At 40.7% G+C, this 16,361-nt stretch overlaps 1 protein-coding gene across 2 annotated transcripts in view; it reads left to right on the forward strand.

The window, feature by feature from the left end:
• Positions 1-896: 896 nt before the first annotated feature.
• Positions 897-16,361, forward strand: part of COPRS (coordinator of PRMT5 and differentiation stimulator) — a 97,296-nt gene continuing 81,831 nt past the window's right edge. The window contains exons 1-4 of one of the 2 annotated variants that reach the window (XM_032128799.1): positions 897-1,206; positions 1,540-1,627; positions 2,230-2,400; positions 4,401-5,586. In XM_032128799.1, coding sequence (XP_031984690.1) covers positions 1,543-1,627; positions 2,230-2,400; positions 4,401-4,570 — 426 coding nt within the window. In that variant the 5' untranslated portion in view covers positions 897-1,206; positions 1,540-1,542 and the 3' untranslated portion in view covers positions 4,571-5,586. Of the gene's footprint in view, positions 1,207-1,539; positions 1,628-2,148; positions 2,401-4,400; positions 8,123-16,361 lie in introns of those variants that run through there. The other variant, XM_032128798.1, reaches the window with a different exon arrangement.

The raw sequence follows: 16,361 nt of genomic DNA on the forward strand, positions 1-16,361 counted from the left end.
AGTTTGGAGCAGCAGTCTGGTAAGATTGCTCCTTCTTTGACCAGATCTGAAGTACATCCTGCTTTTGTGTTTACCAAGCTTTTAGCCAGGCCATCTCCTTCTCTACTAGTTCCCACCTCATGTGTGACACTGAGATTTCCTTACTGATAATCACTTACACTCTCCCTGCCCCTTACACTGCTACTCCCTCTCCTGAACCACTTCTTGCTTCTTCAGTTGCACAACTAAAAGCTTTTAAATGCAAAATTTGGAGTTTTTAAAGTCCAACAAAGCTGGTAACTCCATCATTTCAGAAAGTGGGCCCTTTTTCTTCAGCTATTCTGGTTCCTTGCAGAACTTTGCTATTCTCCCCAGGGATACGCATTCCCTGCAACCACATGTGCTTGACACCTGCCACAGCTGTTCAGCCAAGGCGCTTCCTGTCTGTTCCTGTTTTGAGCATGCTGCTACCACGAGGCCGGAAGGAAATTGTTACCTTTTGGCAAGGGCAAAACTCCACCCAGCCATGAGAGGTATTGATACCTTATTTACAATTTCTTGAGTGAAAAGGGCCTTTCTCAGAGCTCTTTTGTCTGTATTTCTCCAGGGTGCAGTCTCCACTACATGGTGGTGTTAGGTCATGGTTGCACTCGATGATCTCGGAGGTCTTTCCAGCCTAAGTGCGTCTGTGATTCCGAAGCTGTGCACGGTGGGCTCCGCCGGCTGGGCGCTGTGGGCGGTCGCGGCGTTGCAAGCACCGAGGCTGCAGCGGGAGCCGTCCCTCCCAGCCTCTCACCCCGGTGCCGCACCCAGGCCCTCGGGCACAGCCGCGGGCCCGCCCTCCTGACGTCGCCCGGGGGTGCTGAGGTCAATTGTGCCCTCAGGCGGGGTACCGGCCTTGGCTCCGAAGGTTCGGGGGTCCCGGGGAGCGTGGGGCGGGCAGCGGAGGCGGCGAGGCTGCCGTAAGGGCTCGCCTGGAGTCCAGGCTTGGGCTTCGTCACCGCCGCGGCCCCTGCGGGCCCCGGCTTCCCGCACCCACCCTTGGTTCCCCCTTGTTTCAGTGGAAGTGAGAGAAGGCGCCGTCCCTTTTCCTGTGCGCCCCTCAGAGAAGCTAAGGGTTTCCTTCTGCTCTCCATCCATCTTGGTCCAGCCCCGCAGGGCTGCTGGAGGGTCCGACTCGCTCCTTTCCCCTCGGCGTGTGTGCTCCAACAGAGTGGTTGATTCAGTGTTAGTACTTTTTCCATTCTTTGTGTCTTCATTACCTCTGATGCTTTCACAGTGTGATGCGGTTCCCAAAGGGGCACGTTTTGGGTTGGGGTTGTGGGGGTGAGTGAGGAGATGGGCTGTTCTGTGTTGGCTAATGCTCGGGGTGACCAATGGCAGCAGCAGAATTAGCCATACCTCTGCAGGTTTGCCTTCTAAAGTGAAAGCCTGTTTGTTTTTAAACCTCTGATTCATCAACGGAACAAATGGAGGGGCTTGGGAACACTCAAAATGTGGTAGCAGTTTCGTGAGCAATGAATGAAAGGTGCTACTGCGTTCTTTAAAACTCTCTCGTAGGTGATGGCTGCTGTCACTGAGGCTTCAAACTCTGGGGGGAAACAGCTTCCTAATAATAGAGAAACTATGATCTGGAAGCCCAGAAAAGGTAGGACAAAACAAAGCAGGTCGTGAATATTGAAACTTGTGCACTACTTGAGATATATACTTAAAACCTTTTGGTGGTGGATGGGAAATGCCTCTTTACTTACTGCACTAAATTATTTCCATGCAGATACTTAATCAATATGAGTTTTTTTTTAAACCAGAACCATGGTTTTTCAATTTTTTTTTTTTTTTTAAATCCCTGCTGTGAAACAAGACTGCTGGGTCCTTGGCCCTAGTTTAAAGATTTATTTTCCAACAGGAGTCTGTGGAAAATCCTGATTTGGGCTGGTGCTGTGGTGCAAAGCTATGTCTACTCTTCCCAAGCATCTGAAATGTGAAGCAGCTCTGTAGTGATATTACATATAATACGTATATTATATCTATAGGAAACTGCATGCATTACAATAAGATTAGCAGTCACAAAGTGCATTTGTGTACCTCTCTGAATTATTGTGTGCTGAGCACTTAATTGTTCTTGTTTAATTTCTGAGTGTATCTGTTGGCACTTTCTACTGGTTTTAGAATGTTTGGTGAAGAATATTCCAAATGTTCCTGATGGCAAGTCTGAAGAAAGTGAATCTGCTTCTACCTTTCCCAATCAAGGTGATGTCAGTGGCTCTACTGATAATGGTTGGTACAATATATATGCTGACCTGGATGTGTGGGATAGTGAAGTCTCCAATGTACCTGAGTCTCCAGGGCAGCAAGGTGCATCTGAGTATGAGGTGGAGGACTGGGATAAAGAATTGGAGGAGGCTACATGTGGTCCTTACGGTGAGTACACACTTACTTGGGCTTCATTTGAGTTTTGGGTAGTAGGTGGTTGGAGGTAGGTGCTTTGCAGGAGAACGTGTTTTAGTAACTCTGTGTTCTATTTTGGGAAGCAATTTCTTCTTGTGTTGATGTCATGGATGTGTAATGCACAATTTTGTTGTCAAATACGGAATTTAGGTGGTGTTGTGGAGTTCACGTGAAACTCTTGCTTCAATTGAATTCTTAGGGAGTGGCATGGTAAGGAGGAGAATTCCATGTTTCTGTTGAGTTTCTCTGGTGAAGCAAGTTCTCAGTGGTGTGTCTTTGTTATTCTGAAGCAGAAGAGAAGGGTACCTCGTGTGCAGGAATGTAACTTTTTTTGTGTAAAAATTCTTCAAGAAAATTTAAGGCTGTTCATTATAATGTCTCTATAGAGCACGGAGTTCTTTGGAACAGTGCTCAGTCTCTGAGTATGGTTTGTTGCTTTTACTGTAGTTTTTTTGAGGGGTTTTTTGTTTGTTTGTTTCACTTTGTTTGGTTTTATTGAAGCTTTATCCTCCTAACTGATTGTGCACATGATCCGTCCCATGGACAAAAGTGGCAATGAATAGAAGGAGTTTCACTCACACCTTTAGAGTTGAATTATTCCTCCAGTTTGTAACTTGTTTTTATGGTGACTCACATGTTAAAGAGTCTCAACTTCCCACTGGCCAGGCTGGTTGTTAGCACAGAACGGGTGGACAGAGTTTAGCCAGCAGTCACTGATAACCTGCTGTGTCTTTGTTGATGCACAATAGTACAATTTCCATTTTCTTCTCATTAATGTGTATATTTTTGTAATTAATACAATTTTCTTTGCTTAGGAAATATGAATTTTCTGTTTATTTTAATACCATAATTAAAATAAGCTTTTGTATTTAAATTCCATTGTTTGATAATGGAAGAAAGTGGGAAAGTTTTTGCAGTCTTTCTATAAAACCATTCTTATTTAAAAATGGAAATATAGTGTTGGTTTTTACACTGGGTAATCTGAGAAAAAGACTGTTCCATTTTTGGAGGTTTTCCCCTCTCTTCCATTCTGAGCTTTCATTTTAATCTCTTATATGCTCAAATTTATGGAATGTTTTGAATTTTGTACTGGAACTGTCACAAGTTCTTTTTTTTCCCCTTTATTGAACTTGCTCATCCCACCTGTAGCTCTTTAAATCCTCAAAAATTAAGGCAGCTGTGATTGTTGGATTCAGGTGCTTCTGAAGGATACTGAGTACAAGTGTCTGAGTTGTTAATGGCTACAAATACAAAAATGTGCTTGATTGGTCATCTTACAGCTTTTTAAAGTGTCTTAAGATCTTGCTGTGGTGGCTTGTTTGGCAGTGCTGCTGGAAGGCTGACATGTGGGATATTGTGTTGAGTCCTCTGCTCCTCATGCTCTGGGCTTTTTCTTTGCTCAGTGTCTGCTGGCTAGAAATCTTTATGCTTCTGTTAAAACACTTTGCCCTATTTTTGTGCTAGATTGGTTAAATACAGGCCCATTAGGCTTAATTCTGGCCTAGTGGAAACGTTCAGAGCGAGCTTTTACAGGACCCCACCCTCCCGTTCTGTCCAGTGACCCAGTTCTTAAAGCGTTTCAAGGACTCCTCATTGGGATGGTGTTACGAAAACAGCAGAGAGGGGGAGGGCAAATAAAAGTAATAGGTTTATGAGCCTTTTATTCCCAGGGAAAATGCAAAAAACCTGCATGCCTTGTAAGAGCTGGTGCCAGACATTCTGAGTCCCAGGTGTATCATTAAACTTTCCGGAAAATTGTTTTGTCTGTGTGGCATGAACCTTCCTTAAAATGAAGATGTTGACAAATTCAGTTTTCTGTTTGCCTTTTTTTTGCCTAATTCATGAATGCTGGCAGATCAAATTGAAATAGTGAACTGGAAGATGCCATAGACCTCCATAATAACCTGCAACACTACACCACTACTTTCCTGCGTATCTCCCATGGTTTAAACCTTTTATTTTATCTTCTTTAGATGCTGATGATCTCTCCTGTGGAAGCTTTGAGGAAAATAATCTTTTCGGCTCTTATGTATGGGAAGAGGATTGGTTTTACAACCCAGGCTGTCACCACACACCTTGCTTTGCTTTTCCACCACAAGTTAGAACAGTTGAGAAGGGCCAGTTTGATGATGCTGATGAATGAGGTTGACCCTGGTCAGAAATAAATTTGGCTTCTGAGCTGGATTATGTTCCTCACCCATTGAGCTGTGTCAAGTCCCTTGGCTTTTTTGCAGAGTTGGGCCTGAGGCCAGAAATGCGACACCATTTCCAAGGTTTTGCTTAGACTGTTTCTGAGCTGTTCACAAACTGACCACCCTTGCCCTGGAGACAAGAGTGCGGGTGCTGGCTGTAAGGAGTCACTGCATTTCTGGAGGTTTTGTTTGTATTGTATGTTACTAGTTAATTGCCTGAGGAGAAATATTTAATTTCTAAACTTCAGCTTGTTTGCCAGGCTTCTGTCAGTTTTGTCATGCTGATCCCTGTGTTTTTGTGTAACTTGTAGTTTTCTTTCCTTTTCATTTTATGCTGTCAGATTGGTTTGGATAGCTTTAAAAACTCTCCCTCCTTCAAGCTTCTCTGTTGTATTTCCATATGGTTCTAATGTCCATTTGTGATTCTGATACTGCTGTTTAACAAAATCAGCTGTGGCAAGTACAGAAGGAGTTGTTCTGTGTTTTTTGTGTATTTCAGCATAAAGGAATTACAAACAATGATACACATTTTGCAAATACACGTGTTGATTTATAGGGGGGCCTGCTCCATCTAGTAGGAATGCTGGGTGCTTAAGGCTGCCTCCCAACAAAGATTTCTCCACATCAGACCTTCTTGTGTATGGGCATATTACCCTAGAATCCTACAGTTCTCTTTCTTACATTCTCATGCAACATCAAGTGTGCAGTGACAAAGAAAATATCTCTGCTTATATATATATATATTGCAGTATATAATCTCTGTGTCCTGCAGCCAGTATTGAATTAAGGTTCCTGATGCTGTTCTGCTGTTTGTGTTGTGGCAAATGAGGATATGGGAACACAAAATACCTCCACAGAGTCCCTAAGAGAATAGCTGGAACGAGAACCACATCCTTCTCACCTTTGGAGTTAAAGGAAATGTTCTCAAATGAAGTATATAAGTGGATTGAGTGGCTGGTCACCTGAGTAACAATAACCTTAATCATGCTCATGTTTCATTAATCGCTTTTATCTCAAAAATGTTTTCATGGCTTTGTGCTGAACTGGAGCACAGTACAATGTTTGGGTTTTTTGGTTTGGGTTATTTTTTTCAATCATCCAGTGTATGGGACCAAAATAATTCATGCACTAGTTTAGAAAGAGGAAGTGAATGTCACAGTGATGTTTCCTTAATATTTTCCTAGAGAGCACAGGAGGACAAGAACTTGTAAGACAAGAGCTTTTCTTTGGCTAGCTTTCAATTCCTGGTTGTATTCTGGTACCTAGCAGTCAAAGCAGAGTGGAAGCGTAGTGTTAAGGTTGCAAAAAAGAGGGCCTGGTCTTTTACTCCCATATGATGGAGTAATCTAGGGATTAATATGTCTATCAACACTTCCTCAGTTATGCCAGTAACTGGCTCATCATCTCAAGTGAAAAGGTTGATTTGCAATTATAAATGCAGTATTCATAAAGATAAATTGAGTGCAGATTACTTTTGAAGTAACAATACACCAGTGAATAATAAAAATTCCTCTGAAAACTCCCTGGTTCTTTAGTGAGCCGGTTTATCCAGTGCAGGCCCAACTGTGGGTGACAAGGCCCAAGACTTCCCTGCAGAGGGCAGCAGAAAATTGTCTGCCCTGCTCGGTGTGTGCTTAGCAGTGTGAGTTCCCCGGGCTGGATTTCTAACACTGACAGCAATTTAGATCAGAGTTCTGCATAGCCCTGTTGTTCCCCAGTGAGGTTGATTCATGGCCCTGATTAGTTTCTCTTTTTTTTTTTTTTTATTTCACTCTGAAGTAACACTTACTGGACTGAAAAATTTCTCCCATGGCTGAGTGAAGAACATCACTTGACTTCAGGCTTAATATATTTTTTTTTTACTATGCTTGTGGGAGATATCCCACTGTATTCAATAAAGATGAAACTAATAGAATTCTGTGGAAGCAAACCCATCCTTTGTAGAATTGTTTTATAAGGATAACCAAAAAGTCTTTATAACACCGATTAGGATGATTTTTCTTCCTGTACAGTTCCAAAATTCCGTCAGTCCTGACTCTTCAAGCCATTTTCCATGCACTTTATAAATCAAGGTGGTTTTTTACCTTGTACCTTTAATTGCAATCAGTCTTGTCTGTCTCAAAGTTCTTACTATTTGAGGAGAAATTGTACTGAATGGGTGCCTTGCTAAGCTGTTTGTATTTTAAATGACAGTAAACTTTAAAGATTTGTTTTCAGTTTCCATTTAAAGGTAAAACTGGCACCACCCCCTCCAGCTTTGGACAACCAGGATTTTGCAGCAGAAGTGCACTGTTCTCTCTAGGGGTATGTTGGCAAATACAGCTTTGATCAACTTGGCCCTGTGTGTTAGGGCACGGGCTTGATGTAAAGCTTGATCTGAACACTCTCAAACTTCAGGGGGATTAGAAAACCAGATGCAGGCTTCTCAGAAAGCATCTGCCTGGAAGGATTTGAAACCAAGCTCATGGATTCCCATGTTTCTGCACTACAGAGTGTTTCAAATTCCATTGTGAGTCTTGCACCAAGCCTGTTTTGTGTTGACACAAGCATGTCATTCTAGGCAGGAACACTTGCAATTAAAAACAGCTTAAGGTAACACATGAGCCCACAGTTCACACCAACAGTCAACCCTTCAGCCTGCTCAAATGATTAGAAGGAACAGAGTGCCTATCACAGGGCCAAGATTATAAATCTTGGATGTACACAAGAAACACATTAGCAGTACATCAGTTGGAAAACTTACCAGAAGTGTGAGAAGTTAAATGCTCACACATCTCTAACAAGATTTTCCCCTTTCTGTACCCACAGTGTAAGATGCCATTCAAAGGACTGAGGCCCTGCTGCAGGTTAATAGTTTTGCTGCGTTTATGTTGTGGGGGCAGCTTAGGAGTGTGGCATAATAGGTGTCTCACAAGAACAGGGTACAACTTTGAAGCTGCCCTTGCTTTTCTTCTCATTACCCCACTTTGTAGGTAAAGATTATGATACCAGCCAGTAAAGTACTTCAAATTTGCTGAGCAAGGAGTTTTGTCTAAATAGTGAGGTGCTAAGAAACAAAAACAAAGCAGGTTTTGCATTTTCTTTGAACAGCCAGCAAAGAAATGAAAACTTGTTTTGGGTGCATCTGTTGTTTCCTTTGAGACCTACAGGGAATGATTTGCAAGAGGAAGTAATTGTAGGAAGTGTGTTCATATTTCCTGTTGATAAGGTAGAGCACTTAATTCATACATCAGATTGAGACAGTGTTTATTGCTTTTATGTAACCACAAAATCCAGCCCATTTTAAAGTCACTACTGCTTCACTTGCTGGTTTGTCCCATCTTTTAACTGGTCTGCTTTCACTTTTAGACAGAGAAAACGCCTTCACTGTTTGGGGGGACTACGTGAATAATTTCACAGACTAAAGCAAAAATGCTGATGGCAGCAGCTCATCCTGACCATCTGTTGCTTCTGAGGACACCAGTGTAAATCCCTTTGTAACAAAGGTCATTTTGTGAAGCTGGGTAAGTCTCCATAGGCATGGGGAAGGAACTTGTGATACTTCACCCTCTGTGGTTCTGTGTTGCAAACAGAGACATTGGAAGCTTGAATGTTAGAGGATAAATTAGTGGTGGAGTTTTTAGTCCTGGAGTTCATAGCATAGCTTCCTAGCTTGGCAGGAGAAACTGGAACCTACTAAAAAAAGCTGCAAAGCACACAATCCCAATAATTGGGTTTAGTGATGAAACCACTTCCTTTAAGCATTTGAAGTAGATCTTCAGCTGGTACAAACTTTTGCAGCTCATTACCCATGCAGAGCCTCTGTCCCTGTATGTCCCTCTATGCAATACCTGTGTCATCTCTCAGTGAAAGCTCACGTTCAGTGTTTTGTTATTGCTGTGTTCTTAATATAGTGGGCTTTCTTTATGTTACTTTTAGCTCTGTTGGCCTTTACAGAGCAAAACCTGTGAATATGGCTCAATGGCTACATTTATTTCTTAGCAGGTTGTATGGGGGGAGGTTTCCATGTTGGTGTTAGCTAGTTTCAGGAGGAGTAGCTGAAATCAGCCTTGGAAAGTTAACTTCTGTGATTCAGCAAGTCTTGATTCTTTGGCCTGAATTTTTTTAATCAAACGTTTTCTGATCGACCTGCATTTTCTGCAGCTTCTGCATTTAAGACCTGGAAACTCTTTTCATTGTATGACTCAGGAATTTAAAAGTGAGTTGTATATATAAATTGTATATATTTGTGAGCCTGAAGTCTCAATTTATTGTTTTATTTCTCTCAGAGGGAAATACTCAGTCCTCTTTGAGCTATTGGTCCTTAGTAAAACTTCCATTGAGCAACACATTTTCTGTGATATCTGGGGTAGCAGAGGATGCCAAGTTCTCATTGTGCTGCTTTGCAATTTTCATCAGTGTAGCTACTGTGGACTCCTGTTCCAACATTGAACAAGTTATTTAGTATTTCTACATCTACCTCAGGATCTACTCCAAAACATTCCCTTTCTCACTGAGGAATTCCTTCAGTTGCTTAACTCATTCTGGAAAATACAAAAATTATTTTACCTCAGATAAAGTAATATAATTTCACCTGAAATCTTCATCCAGACACCAGAGTAAATATGCCACATTGTAATATAGTTCTGGCTGACTACAGTTGGTTGGGAATTGTGTAACTCCCTGTTCCATGTTACATGCTCATATGTTTCTGGGGAAGTAAATAGGTGTGACAGTGACATTAAACAGAACCTGTACCCTACATCAGACAGTACAGCCTCCTACTATGCAACTGGAGATCCATTTAGCAGGGAAGGTCTTCTAGCTGAGCAGGTCTTCACAGTGTAGCTGACAATAGTATGGTAGAATTAGATTAGCAAGGTCAGAGGAGAAACTGATAGTTCTACCAGGAGCATGGGCAACAAATAAAAATAATTTGGTACAGGAATCTCAGTTGCTGCATTCTCCTTAGAACAGGAGAAGAACATGTAAGGGAAGTTTGCAAAGTCTGTTTCAACTGTAGTTAACTCCTTAAATCACAGACTGAAGCAGGACAAGTAATCTGAAATGAATGCACCAAGGTGGAGTTGCAAATAGCCACATGCTGATTCAGCAATCATCGTCTTGTCTACTGTCCCTACTGGATTTGCTGGAACACCAGACCCCTCCTTGTTCTCAGTGTTATTTTTATCAGTACCTTCAGTTCCGTGTTCTTCAAACAGGTCATTATTTTCCAGGTCTAAAACACCTTTTACCTTCTGTTTTGTTTAGTCATGGCTTATCTGTGTCATTCAGGCTTGATTTGTTCAATTGGGCCTCCAACTCTGCAGCTTGCCAGACATCTGCTCTTTTTAGTGGGATTGGTCAGACAATATCAAGACAAATATTTCTCAGGCTGAGACTGCCTGTCTGCTAGATAAGAACTACATTTAGTTCTATTATCTGCACTTGTGTTAGTAAGTGGATTAGGTTTAATTTGGTCCTTTGGAGAGAAGTGGGTGAACTGTTCCTCAGACAGATCTGGGATTTGGTTTAAGGACAGGCTTTGTGATGTGGTCTGTAAAGTGCCTTGCAGCCCTGTAGGAATACTTTGTGTGTCTGGTTCCTGACAGCAATTTGGAACGCTAACTTTAATGTTTGTGCTTCTAATTATGTACCGAGGTAAATTCTCAGATGAAAGAATGAGGATTTTCATCATCTGTCCCATTAAGTGCAGCAGGGTTTCTGTTGTGCAGAGGAGTGACTGCCTGAAACTAGCACCTGATAGCTGCAGCAAGGGGAAGGGTTTCTCAGGCTGCACAAGGCACCTTCTATCCCTCTACAGTGTGCAACTCTGGTTAAAGAATGCATTGATTTCTTAAATGAGCCATGTCTCTGTCATGTCCCTTCAATGTCATTTTTGTCCCCCCCCAGCAAGGGGGTAGATGTGGACATTTGTCCAGCATGTAGCTGGGTGGCTGGTCATTGTTAGAGGACTGGGGAAATTGGTAACACCCAGCCTTTGTGATCCTGACAGCCTCCAAACAAAAGGGCAAAGTTCAGTGTCCTGCTAATGGATTTAACTGTTCCATAATTGAGACTCCAGGTATTTGGGAAATGACCTCTTTTGCTACATATCCTGTCAAGTTTGGGTTAGTTATTCCCATTCAGCTTACCTAGGTATTGGATATTGCTAAGGCTTTAATGCTAGCTTCCACTACAGTTCAGTCCTCCAGGCTTGGCAATAGGATTTCTTTGGTTTCAGGGCTTATCTCTATGGGTTTGTGTTTCACTTTCTGCTTGAATTTTCCATTTTGGAAGGATTTTTTTCCTTTTTTTACCCATTTTTTTACCTAGTGTCTGCTTCTGCCTGGGGTTAAATTTAGTTTTTGTTTCTGCCTGTAGTACTAAGACCCAGCAACTGGTGCCAGGTAAAGGAAAGAAAAATGTTCTCTATTACGGCAGCATCCACCTTGTGTAACAACTCGAGGACTGTATCAGCAGTGAGTGTGGGAGGAGGCTGAAATGAAGTAAATATGAGAGAACACAGAGGGTGCAGTAACTGTGCTGATTTGTACAATGTGAATGTGCTTCAAGTTTCACTTGATTGCTTCTTCTTTAATTGAAGCCTTGCCTAATTGAGCTGAGGGCTTTCCCTTCTCTGGTTCAGAATGCCATGTGTCTTTTTTTTTTTTTTCTTTATTTGCTGTTTTACCTTAGACATGACACTGATGGGAGAGGAATATTTATTTTTAGCACTTCTTCCCCTCGTTAATCCATGCAAGTTCTGCTTGACGGTTCAATGCTATTCTAAAGATGTAGGCAACAGCTGTTTTCTCCATGTCTTATCAAATATCCTCCATGTTCTAATAATAACAAAGAAGTTTCTTTATTCTTGAATTTCCACACAAGGGATCTCATTGCATCTTTTCAGGGGGACTGCAGTCTAGGAATAGGTACTTGTGGCTGGCTCGGTAGATTCTGCTTTAAACAAATAAGTATGATCGAGGATTTAATATCCATTTTATATGGATTCTGTTGTTACACTTAGGATGGCAGGGCTAATATTTTTAACAGCTCAGTAGTTTTAACTGTTGTCTTGTTGCTTTGGTAAAATAATGAGTATACCAATCTGCTTTGCCATCAGATGCTGTAGGGATGATTTAATTAGACTAATTTCTGTTTTCATTAACACTTCTATTAACTGTGTTTTAATGCTACTGTTTACAGATTCTTATTTTGGGAATTTTTTTCTACGTTTTTTCTCATCTTTTTTGTTGCCTGTTTACTATCACAAAATTGATACTATAGCATTGTATCACTTGTAAAATTGATACAATTGTAATCAAATTGTAAAACTGTCTAATTTTACAGGAGGTCTCTCAGTGATATTATCTGACAAGATGTGGTACCTGCACTACTGGCAATGGTGTCCTCTTATCTCCATGGTCCCTCCCAAAGCTGGGTAGCCTGAACTAGTACTCTACTAGAAAACTAGGACAAAATCATGTGAATTATGGCAGTGTTGGCATATCTTGAGAGACCAAAACTGTCATAATGGCACATACCCCAAATTCTTTCTGACTTCATGTTTTCTGTGCTGATTTTTAAGATCTGTCAGAGATGTGGTTTTCAGTGGAGTCTGTCATGTTTAAGAGTTACCATAATTATCCTGAAAAAGTTCTGGATTTGTGAAATAGATGCTTGCTTTCAAGCTTTTTACAGTCTGCAGTATACAAACTGCAGAGGGATGCAGTTTATTCTTAGGCCTAGAAACTTATTCTACTACTTAAGTGCTTAATCAAATTCACTAGTAATACATAGCATGTTTTTCTTGCTTAGCATTCAGCAGTGGATTTAAGAAATCCTTTTGCATGTGGATTTCATTCTGATATAACTTTCTACTATAGCTCAGTGCCACATTTATTCTTTAACTTTCTATCCATACAGCTGCATGCTTTTAAAATAACTTGGATATTGTACAGGATTTGAAAGACAAAGTGTTTCAGCTACTCCTAACAACTTATGAGAAAGTCACCACAGAACATTGCCTTCTCTGTCTTCTAAAAAAAATGAACATTTGCAAACACTTGGTTTATAAAAAAATGAAGTTGTCGAGGACAATGACAGCAGAAGTAGAAACCACTTAGCAATTTTTTTTGTCAAGGCTCATACGAAAATTATATTTGGAAGAGAACTATGTTGTAAAGCACCTGAGAGGCCACTGCTAGTAAGTGTGAATAACTTCATGTATTGAAAAGCATGGATCTGCTGGAAAAAAGACGGTTTGAATGCCGGTCTGCAATTTGACAAATTAAATATCTGTCAAAATGTATATTGAAAATTACAGTGTTGCTATGGTTACCAAAGCTTCCTTAGTTCCAGGACTGCAGTGCATTTCACTTCAAAGAAGAATCTCTTATTTTCCCCTCTTCTTTAAGTATAATTGAATAGAACTTTCAGAAGTGCTTTTAATTTGCGTGCATTAGTTGGTGAAACTTGTTGCCAGAAAGGATCAAAAACCCAGAAATATAGCTGTTTCCAAAACATATACTTCTCTTTCACAGCATCTATGAATTAAATCTCATAAAATCATATTCTTTGGTTCTGAACTGTAGAGCAGAAGTGACCATACCTTGGTTAGGAGGACACTGGGACCCACAGCAACCCTCTGAGTGTGGGTAAAACTCTTAACAGATGCTATTGTGGGCGTCCTGTGTGTGTTTATATGAGTGGCTGATGCCCAGCTGTTCTTCAAATTGCTGTCGCACTTTTGAATATTTTTGCTGTAACGTACTGCTTTGAGTAGTAAATGAGAAAGATTAAGGAGGAATGACTTTTATGGTCAAACTCTGCCATTATTGTTCCATTAAGGCTCATTTCCTCTGAAGCTGCAGGTGCTGCCACCAACCATGTCATTGTGGCCAACTCATGAGTTTTTGGAAAGTACAACCTGTTACTTGTAATGTGGAGAGATGATCATAAGCCCTGTGGTGAGATGCTGTTAGACAATACCTGTGCAGCTTTCCTCATGGAACTCAGTAAATGACATTATTAAATAATATTAGCAAGGTTGTAAAAACAGTACACAGTGAAGGAAATAAAACCAAGGGATTTTTGCTCTGTCATCCTGGAATCTGCCCCACACCAACAGCACATCTGCCCAGCAAAGGTCAAAGATCAAGTGCTTCTGACACTGCTTACTTCTGTCAGGGATTGTTCCCTTTATATGGAGCACAAAAGAGCCTGTGTTGAGGCGTTTCCCATCGTGCCCTCTATGGTTATTATGTAAAGTTGACTCTCTTCTTGTGGCCATACATTTTCTGCATATTATCAAACATTTTTTATCCCATGTGAAGTTTCTGCTTATGGTTTTAACATGTACATTTGCGTCTGTGTAAATAAGTAATGGAGGAAAACTGTGTGCTGCGTTAAATCTGTTTGCTTTAGAGCTGCAAAGCTTTGTCCCTCAGGAAAACAATCTGTCAGGATACAGGAAAGCATTCAGTTGTTTGCTGTGAGTGTGTACATCTGGCCAAACCACAGCAATCCTAGTGACACTATTCCCCTTTCCCTTCCTTGCTGCCCTCTCAGATGTGGTTGATCCAGCTGGAGGGGTGTGCCTTTCATCCTGCTGCATCCACAGGGGAGAAGGAGGAGGAGGGTCTGGGTCTCTAATGTAGCACTCATGGCCTGATTCATCGGTGACTTGAGCAGGCTTCAGGAGTGCCTGAAGTGAAGGTGAAAACCAAGGGATGAAGTAACATCAACTGTGACTTCTGGTGCAGCTCTGACATGTACATAAAATCTTCTAGTCCTTATATCAAACTACTTGTTTATTTCAGGGTGGTTACTGTACTAGTCTTCCTGAGGTTTATGAGTTGAATGGAAGATGCTTGTTTTAGGTCTTTGTTATCCTTAGGTCCATCTGTTCTGTAAGAGTTGGAGTTGCGTGCTCTTGAGTTGGAGTAAGAAAAAAAACCATATAATTTTGTACACAGAGAAGAAAGGGATTAAATTTTGAAATTGCCACAATAGCCATATCCTCTTTTTAATATTAAATGAATAGGGAACTGCTAATTTAACAGTTTTGAAAATAGCTGAAAACCCTCACAGATCTGCAACATGCACTCTAGATAGATTGTTGTGAAAACAAAATGCTTCCCATAATATGTACCTTTACAAGTACATACTTGGGTCCATCCAGGGCATATTTCTAAATGGGCTTGTTCACCAATACCAGTGTGTTTGAAAGTTCCATTTTCTGGCACTTTTGAATCTGCTCCCTAAACACATTCTGAGGGTTGGAAACATCATGTGGTTTGTATAAATAAAACCACCAAATTGCCTGGGGTGCATCTGTGCCCCTTGCTGTGCAGGCTGGCTGTTTCTCCGCCATCAGCCTGACATTTTCAATCAAGTTTTTAATGGACTCCTGGGGCTCCCCCAGTTTCTGTTCAAGCAGAATCTGGCACCAGTCTACCCAAGTCCATAGCAATGAAAAGCTTTATTTTAGCTTTTGATTGTACAGAAATTTAGTGACGGTAGGAAAGAAATAAACTGGTTGGAGGAGTGCCAGAATAGCAGGAAAGAGCTGTCTTTAGAAAAAATTCATAACCTACATTTTGTTTTGTCAAATTAGGAACTGCAAAGTGTAGGGCAACCATAGATCAGACTTCTCTGTAATCTTTTTCAGATTTTGACAGATTGACAGTTTTAATTAAGAGTGTTTTGTTTAATTCATTTTGCCTTTACACCTGAGAGTGTTCACAGGCCTGTGCAGGTTTGGACTGTAATTCTGCAGGGTTTTTTTGAAATATAATTGTTGGTCATTAAAAGAAATTGAAGTAAATGTTGTGAAGGCTTTTAATTTTCATTCCTGTTCAGGAAGTTCCCAGATCCCCTCTTATGCTTACATAAGTTATTTTAAACAGTTTATTGTATTTCAAAACTTCTTGTTTTAAAGGAAGAGTGAACCATAAAACCATAGTAGTTGCCACTTTGCTGTAATTATGGACACCTCAGTTCTAAGTAAAGAAAGCCATTGTGATTGTCTCTCAGGTTTGTAACAGCAGCTGTTGTAATAACTGGTAAAAGTTGAAGTCCTGTGATCTGTGTGGAATAGATGTTGGGATTTTATATCGAGAAAGGTGTCAATTAACTTCCTCTGTATCCTTCTGAGAGTTACAATTATTATTTCTCCATACAGTAGGTGGAGACAAAGACCTCATGAATTTTATCATATCTCCTCACACTGATTTTATTAGTTATGCTTGTGCTCTCCTGATTTTTGGTACTATTAAATCCCTTTATAAAAATAAAAACTATCAAACAATTTTGTTCTAAAGATTGTTAATTTATGTTTACATTAATGCTGTAATTATTTTGCTGGCTACTGTTGATAAATTGGTTATTTCGAATATAAGGGGTGATTTGGAGATCGATCTGTGAAACCTTTCTGTTCAAGTTCAGCTCTGTCTTAGGCCCAGAAATTCAGAGGTCAAAGCATGCCTGTGATAGACTTCAAGTTTGAACGTATCGTGAAATTCCCAGTGGTATGGGAGTTGGAGTTCTGTGCAGGCTGGAAGATTGAGGTGTGGTCTGCCTCTGTTTATAAAGTGAATTTATATGTGTATGTATGTTTACATAAATCCAGTGCCTGTTTACAGGTGGGTGTTTACGTGCTTACAGCATGTTTGGCTGTACACAGAATATGGCCTTGGCATCTCTGCCTAAACTTACCCGAAAACTTACAATGTAATTTGGAGTAGTGAGAGCAAATGG

Source organism: Corvus moneduloides, chromosome 19, assembly GCF_009650955.1.
Source record: "Corvus moneduloides isolate bCorMon1 chromosome 19, bCorMon1.pri, whole genome shotgun sequence".
NCBI classification, from domain to species: Eukaryota; Metazoa; Chordata; class Aves; order Passeriformes; family Corvidae; genus Corvus; species Corvus moneduloides.